Here is a 7,575-nt window from a genome sequence, read left to right on the forward strand (position 1 = left end):
TTCCCCCTCCTCTCTCTCTCTCTCTCTCTCTCACCCACACACATGCACAGTCCTTCGTTCTTTCCTTCTTGTCTTCCCCTATCAATCAATTCTCCCGTATCCACCACAACCACGCACCTGCTGCGCGGCACGTTCTACTCCCAGTCATTCCCCCCACCTGCTTGCTTATTCCTCTTCACCACCCCACTTTCCTCGAGTACCCATTTCCCGCTCCCGGCATTTGTACCCAAAAGCAGTTAACGGTTTCTTCCCCCTCCCCGCACAGATGCAGAACGACATGCATGCACGCATGTGTGTGTGTGTGTACCTCCCCCTTCTTCTCTCTCCATCCTCTACTCACAGCCACCCACCACCCACGGGGAAACACGCGAGCAGAGGCCGTCCCAGCCCTTCACCGCAGTACCCACACACGAGTGGCTGGAGGCATAAATTGTTTGCTGCCCCCCGTGGCGGGTAAACAACGACGAAGCCAGCAGCCACAACTAGCGGGAGCGGAACGAGACCTTTGCCGGGGGATGCCTCTGCGTGCGTCCGTGCGTGCGAGTGGCCGCGTCCCGCCGACCTTCATCCAGGCGGACCCGGCGTAATCCCGCGAAGATGCACACCGACAGACGCACAAAAGTGCACGGCGGTCCAAATAACAAATAATAAAAAAGAAGAAACTACAAAAAATCCACAAAAATGTGGAAAAAAAAACAGTTGTGACACACACATATGCGGAGAGTAAGCGGAGAGAAATAAAGAAAGAGGGGTGGGGGTGGGCGGGGTGGGGGGGAGAAGGGCGAGTGAGCGAGCTCCACACACGTGTATTTGTATATATGTATATACACACACTTGGGTGAGTTTAACTCTTCACCTGGCCCTTCTCTTTAGAGTCCGCAGGCATTTGCTCGGCCAATTGCGGGTTAAAGGCACAAATCTCTTCCCAGAAGGCTCGACGAAGGGTACTAGGACTCATCTCCTGCTGCTCGTAGGGCCAGGAGAAGAGCGTTGGGCAAGCCGGCTCGTCCTGTTCGTCGTGTAGAGGTGCCAGAAAGGGGTGTTGCAGCAGCTCTGCCGCCGACTTGCGCTTGGCTGGATCAATCTCCCACATCTGTTTGAGAATATCAATGGCGTCCGGGTCAGTCAACCCCGGCACCAACTCCGACACCTTAAGTGAGCCGTCGGGGAGGCCCTGGAGTTTATCCAGCGCCTCAGGGTTGTTGACCATCTCACTCGGAGGCTTGCCAATGTGCGTGCAAATCAGACGGAGCTGGTCCATCGTGTTGCGTCCACGAAGCACGGGCTTGCGGGTGTACATCTCCGCCATGATGCACCCAACGGACCAGATATCCACCGCCGTTGTGTAGTAGTTGTTTTCCAGCAGCAGCTCCGGCGGACGGTACCATCGTGTAATGACGTAGTCGGTCAGCTCATAGTACGGCATCGTGACATTCCGTGAAAGTCCAAAGTCAATAATCTTCAGTTCACAGGAAATGTCTGTGACAAGGTTGGCCGGTTTGAGGTCGCGGTGGGCGACGCCGGCGCTATGCAGGTGCTTCAACCCACGCAGGATCTGATACACAAAGTACTGCACATGAGCGTCAGTCAGCTCCTGCCGGGAACGCAGCACGACGTTCATGTCCACGTCCTTTAGCGGGGTGACAATGTACACATCGCGAAAATCGCTGTATTTTTCCATGGGTGGCAGGATGTCCATGACATGCAGCAGATTCTCATGTTGAAAGAAGCGCATCATCGCTATTTCACGCAGAACACGCTTGCCATCTTCCAAGTCTCTGAACACGTCACGACACTTCTTGATAGACACCTTCTCCTTCGTCTCCTCGTTAAAGCAGCAGCAGGCAATACCGTAGGCCCCCGTTCCGAGTATCTTCAGCAAAGTGTACTTCTTCGGCACCTCAAAGCGAGAACCGCTCACATTATAAACCTTGAAGTCGCCCACAATAGTGGGTTCGCAAAGTTCCTGGTTGCTATGGTGCATCCTCGCCGCCCCACTCTCTTCTAGTGTCTGTTGCCTGTTGCCTGTCCTTGCTTACCTCCACAAACACACACACACACCAAGCAAAAGAACGGACCACCACCACCACCAAGAGCAGCAGCAAGGCGGAGTCCCTTCTAATTTCCTGTCCCTTGAACAGACCTTCACTACTTGCAGGGTGCAATGCAAGGAGAAGCAAAAGACGAGAAGGTGACAGTCACACAGCGATGCGATACACCCCAACTTTGCTCTCTCTCTCTCTCTCTGTATCTCTATCTCTATCTCTGCAAATTAGGTCCACGGAGTGAAGGGCATCAGTGTCGCCTTTTCCCACTCTTTTATAGTTTTGCCTCCCGTTGCTCACCGGTGCAGTTTGTATCCCCTTTTCTACATAATGGGAAATACCTTTTCTCCCCTTATCACTTCCCTTCGTCACTGCAGTCTCTTCCTGCAGGGCGTATGAACACAAGACTGCGGGACGCCGACCGCTCCTTATGTACCCTCTATGTAAATATCTGAATACTTTCACCGCCGTAACAGGGGTGGAAAAAAAAAAACAAGAAGGTGCGAAGCAGAAGGCGTCACACAACGCACCGGGTCCGCACACGTACACCAGTAAACATGCATCTGCAAAGGACTAAAGCAAACGACAAGTGATGATTTTGCACAATGCACATCTACACAAAAACGTTGCTCTCCGTTAACTTCTCTCGCTCCTCTTTCTGTGTGGATCTATGTATGTTGTGCCCCCCTCCTCCCTCTCTCTATTTATGTATACACGCATTGCCGCTTCTATGCTTCTTACTCCCACTTCCTTTACTCAGCACACACACTCTCAGTGGGCGGCCTGCCTGCTACCTTGGCAGCCAACACACACACACACACACACACATCTGTTTTCTTTTTCGTCCCAATGTTTTTTTTTTTTTCATTACAGATGGTGCAATCACCGCCAGCGTACGTGGCAGGAAGTATAAACACAGCTCTGTCTCGCTGCCACTCACTCTCGCCTTCTCTTTCCGTCAGTTCACGGAGATGCCAGTCTCGTCCGACGCCTCGTCTACGCCCTGCTCCGCGTTCACCAGAGTGGCGTAGAAGCTCTTTGCAACAGGGCACGCACGGATGCTGTTTTCCTTGAAGTTCAACAGGCGAATGTTATCCAGCTGCGTGCCACGGCTCAATGCGACGTACGCCTGTCCAGGTGAAAAAAAACGGTGCATCGCAACCTCCACGTGCGAGATGGTCAGTCCCTGCGCCTTGTGCACCGTCATGGCCCAGGCTTGCCGCAGCGGAATTTGCGTGCGCGTCGCGACCACCTGATCGCCCATGTACCAACGATGCGAGTAGGGCGACACAAACGCGTAGACGTGCCGCGGAAGACGCGCACCACGACCCGCGTCATCGCTTACCTTCGCTGCTGCGTCCGAGCGAAGGGAGAGGTGCTGCGGCTGCAGGTCAAGCTTCACCACCGGCAGTCGGCTGCGGCGCAGCTGCGGCGGCGGGATCCCGCCAAGGTACAGCTCCAGCGGGTGCACGGAGGCCTGAGTGGAGATGCCGACGAGCTTCTGCACGTCCCGGTAGTGGGCATTGCCGTAGACGCTACCGTAACTCACCTCCGTCGGCTGCCGCAGACCGCGCTGACGTAGCGACCAGAAAAGCGACTGCCCCAGTGACGTATCCACGCAACGGAAGGCATCGTTGGTGGTGGGGAACCCGCCACGACTTAGCAGCTCCTGCCCACGGGCAGAGCTGTGGTGTCGCTCACGCGGTGCCCGCAGGACGAGCTCGACAAGCTCAAGCGGGTGCAGGAAGCCGACGACCTCCCCAACTGAGCCATTCACCAGACCCAAGCGAAGCGAAATGTTCTGCAGCAGCATCACACGGGTGCCCACCTTCAGCTCGAGCTCCGTGGGTAGGGTGCTGTCTTCAAACCTCACCCACGACGGCAGGCCGGAGGCGGCGGCATCGTCCTCTTCATAAATGTCGTTTGCGCGGTAAACCTGCAGGGGACGCATATCATCTTCCTCCTTCTCCACTTCATACGTCCCATCCTCCCCATCGTCATTCGTGTTGCTAGTATAACGCTCCTGTGCCCAGGGTGCGTGAGACGAGTCACTTGCATCTGTTGGCCTGGGGCAACCAACCACCCCACGCGGCTCCAAGGCAGCGAAATACTTGGTGTTGCGGGCCTCCACCTCCTTGTTTGTGGCGCATAGCCGCACATACCTCTCCCTGTCTCCAGCCGCCATCGTCGTCGCATTCTGCAGGGGCTCGGCGAGGTAGCTGCCTCTCCGCGGCCTTGCTTTAGACGTTTCTGTGACAGCGCGGGACATGAGCATCTCGTGCGTCTCCGCCGAGAGCACCCCGAGGCGCACGTCGTCGAGAACGCGCTGGAAGTTGGCATCCTCGTTCTGACGGAACTTCTGCCGCAGCACCACTGTCGTCAGCCCCAGCCCCCTCCACGCCTCCCCTTCAAAACAGTACCGCTTCGTGGGCTGCACCGGCAACACCGCTTCCGCCTCCTCCCCCTCACCAGCGTCAGCCCTATTCCTCGCCGTCGCGTCTCCCCCCTGCCACTGGGATTGAGACCACTGGCCGTGGCGGGGCGGAATGGGTGGGAGCTGCAGGAAGTCTCCGCAAAGAATGATGTGAATTCCGCCAAACGGCTCGTCCACACGGCGGCGCATCGCGCGGGCAATGAAGTCTAACTTGTCTAGCAGCTCGGGATCCATCATGGAGATTTCGTCAATGATGAGGGTCTGGCAGTACTTCCACCTCCCCGCGGCGCGGCGGTTGCGGCGTACCCACTTCAACAGATCCTGCGCCGCACCGGCGCCAAACTTCACGCCAGCGAAGCTATTAATGGTCGACCCACGCACATTCAGCGCCGCCACCCCTGTTGTGGCCGTAACAAACACCGAACGGCTGCCGTCTTGGCGCATCCGCCGCACAATCTCACGGATAACCAGCGATTTGCCTGTCCCAGCGCCACCCGTGACAAATAAGTTGCGCCGCTGCAGCGCCAACTCCACCGCACGGCGTTGCTCCCCGCTGAGCTCGTCGACGCAGTTGGCGGCATCGTCGTCCTCCGCCGCATCCTCCAAAAGTGACGCGGTAGCCTTATCCCCTGCAGTTGCCTCCTCGGGTGCAGCTTTGACCGCGTGGATGCGGCGCACCCCTTCCAGCTGCGCAAGGTACTCCTCCTCGTCACAGAGGTTGGTATCGTGCTCCTGGCGGTCGGGGGCCACCCCGCCCCGCTGTTGTTGCCGCCGCGTCGTCTCATCCACCAAAAGTCGCATAAACTGCTCGCTCTCCTTGTCCACAGCCACCTCATCCTCTCCAGCAACAACGGCTACTCCTTTCGCCTTTTTAGTCTCGATGCGCATATCTATGCCGGAGGCCACAGGCGTGATGTTCAGCTGCTGAACCCCTTCTGCCGCCTTCCTCTGTTTCTTCTTCACCCCTGTCAACGTCTTCTTCGGCTTCATGCCCTGCAATGCCGCCTGCTCATTGTGCCCGGGCACCATGGCTTCTCTGCCCGCCTGTTCCTTTTTCCCCTCCACGGCGCTGCCGGCGGTTTCGATTTCACCACGCGAGTTTCTCGGACGTCGTCCTCGCGTTCCTCGTGAAGGCGCCAACGGGGACGACAGCGCCGGCGGAGGCGGAGCAACGGCACGCGTCAGCACACTCTTCGTCTCCTTCGCCAGGACGTCGGACAATATCGCCGCGCTCGCGACACGATGTTGCCTCTGTTGCGAGGGGCATCGCGAGGGCGGCCGTTTTCCCGTCTCACGGCTGACCTGCCGCCACGAGGTGAAAAAAGCCGCGTGCCGCGCCGCCCCAACGGCGTTGATCTGCCGCAAAGATGCTAAGAAACGTGTGAACATTCACACACACACACGTAAGCGCACACGGAGAGACGAGAAAAATGCCGTACCCCACCCGGCACGTCTGGTGTTATTTATCTCCCTCCAACTTCCTTCTGGCGCACAAAGACTTTTTTGTATGCTCGTCTCTTGGCACCCGGCGGCGTTTCCTTCTACTTCCTCCTGGCTGACTGTGGCTTGGCCCCCGTGCTTGGTGGCAACGGCAGAAAAATGTTCCCGCGGAGGAAAAAAAACAAAAACAATAACCAAAAAAGGAGGTGAATGCGCGTGGTCGTGCGGCAGCGACCTCACTGCCTGGCCGCCCACGCCGCACACACGCATGCAGAGCGCAGAGGCGAAAGGGAAGACGGCGGCACGCATTATGCCCCCCCCCCTTCCCTCCTCCCTCCTCAACACCATCATTAGACATTTGCCCCCATGTTGACAGTCAGAGCACCTGCACGCAGAGACATGCAGGACTAAGAAACAGGCGGCAACTTACATCGATAAACACTTGTAGTCTGCAAGGAAAGAAGGTAAAGACAGGTTCGTATTCGGTGCAGACATATTACACGCACTGATCAGCTCACATGGAAACGAAAAAAAAAAAGAAAAACAACAACAAAAAAAAATATAATAATCTCTTCTCTGCTCTCAGAAAGGCATCGAATGGTTCTGCTTCAGGAGCGCCATGACGGGCTTGAACAGGGGGTCCGCCGCGCCCTGCGTCAGCTGCATCAGGATGGACTCTGACGTGGACACTTGGCACCCATCGCGTGACCACGACCGCATCCACTCAACAGCAGCGGCGTGTTCCCCATCCCTCCGGCTTCCGCAGCCATCCAGCGCAACGGCGACCTTCTTTTTCAGGTCCAGCAGAGCCGCGGCGGTATGCAGCACACACACGTGCGTCTCGCAACCCCAAAGTACAATCTGCTCCACCTCCGGCACATTAATCATGGCCATCACATCCGGCACCAACATGGAGCTCTGCAGCTTGGAGAAGACGTGTGCGTCCGGGGGAAGTTTGATGCCTGCAGCCGTCGGCCCCAGGCCCTTCGGGTACTGCTCTGCCACAACGTACAGGCTCTGCGAGGTGCCCAGGATGGTGTGGAATGCAGCGAAGCGGTTGGAAACCAAAACACAGTTGTCGAGGTTTGTCACGTGTCCCACCAACTTCTGCTGAATATCGCAGCAGAAGAATGCCGTCTTGCAGGCGCCGTAGTGCTTCAACAGCCGCGACATGCCTACACAACAACACTCCGTGCGTCCCCGTAACTTTTTCCTTCCTTCTACTTCCTGCTAGCTGACTGTGGCTTGGCCCCGTGCTTGGTGGCAACGGCAGAAAAATGTTCCCGCGGAGGAAAAAAACAAAAACAATAACCAAAAAAGGAGGTGAATGCGCGTGGTCGTGCGGCAGCGACCTCATTGCCTGGCCGCCCACGCCGCCCACACGCATGCAGAGCGCAGGGGCGAAAGGGAAGGGACGCAGAAATAAAAGAAAAAAAAGAATAATAAAAAAGCACGGAAGTGCAGCCCAAATAATAATAAAAAACACACGGGTCAACTTATGAGTGCGAGAAGAAAGTAATGACGTTACCGCTGGTGGCGGTAGCGGTGTTGGTGCTGAGCGCGTGCTTTGACGCCAACCCGCGTGTTTATCACGGGGAGGGGGGGAGAAGGGACAGAGACGAAGGAGAAACAACGCGGTTGACTCCAAATACCCAA

General features: G+C 56.8%; 3 protein-coding genes and 1 pseudogene across 3 annotated transcripts, besides 7 other annotated features; all 4 read right to left on the reverse strand.

Annotated features, from left to right (window-relative positions):
- Positions 1–6: 6 nt before the first annotated feature.
- Positions 7–32: a microsatellite.
- A 602-nt stretch (positions 33–634) lies between these two features.
- Positions 635–680: a sequence feature (A-rich).
- Positions 681–748: 68 nt separating this feature from the next.
- Positions 749–775: a sequence feature (G-rich).
- Positions 776–844: 69 nt separating this feature from the next.
- On the reverse strand, positions 845–1,984 carry TraAM80_06591 (putative mitogen-activated protein kinase 3; the record flags this gene model as incomplete). The annotated part of the gene is made up of 1 exon (XM_029383430.1): positions 845–1,984. The coding sequence occupies one exon, from the start codon at positions 1,982–1,984 to the stop codon at positions 845–847; it is 1,140 nt and encodes a 379-aa protein (XP_029236718.1).
- Positions 1,985–2,042: 58 nt separating this feature from the next.
- Positions 2,043–2,061: a microsatellite.
- Positions 2,062–2,229: 168 nt separating this feature from the next.
- Positions 2,230–2,267: a microsatellite.
- A 583-nt stretch (positions 2,268–2,850) lies between these two features.
- Positions 2,851–2,873: a microsatellite.
- A 130-nt stretch (positions 2,874–3,003) lies between these two features.
- TraAM80_06592 (PIF1 helicase-like protein) lies at positions 3,004–5,868 on the reverse strand (the record flags this gene model as incomplete). The annotated part of the gene is made up of 1 exon (XM_029383431.1): positions 3,004–5,868. The coding sequence occupies one exon, from the start codon at positions 5,866–5,868 to the stop codon at positions 3,004–3,006; it is 2,865 nt and encodes a 954-aa protein (XP_029236719.1).
- A 578-nt stretch (positions 5,869–6,446) lies between these two features.
- Positions 6,447–6,487: a sequence feature (A-rich).
- Positions 6,488–6,501: 14 nt separating this feature from the next.
- On the reverse strand, positions 6,502–7,092 carry TraAM80_06593 (ribonuclease mar1; the record flags this gene model as incomplete). Its single annotated transcript, XM_029383432.1, has 1 exon — positions 6,502–7,092. One exon carries the CDS (start codon positions 7,090–7,092, stop codon positions 6,502–6,504), a length of 591 nt encoding a protein of 196 aa, XP_029236720.1.
- A 77-nt stretch (positions 7,093–7,169) lies between these two features.
- TraAM80_06594 (hypothetical protein) lies at positions 7,170–7,406 on the reverse strand (annotated as a pseudogene).
- Positions 7,407–7,575: the final 169 nt, after the last annotated feature.

Source organism: Trypanosoma rangeli (genome assembly GCF_003719475.1).
Source record: "Trypanosoma rangeli strain AM80 chromosome Unknown Tra_15.4_contig_00245, whole genome shotgun sequence".
NCBI classification, from domain to species: Eukaryota; Euglenozoa; class Kinetoplastea; order Trypanosomatida; family Trypanosomatidae; genus Trypanosoma; species Trypanosoma rangeli.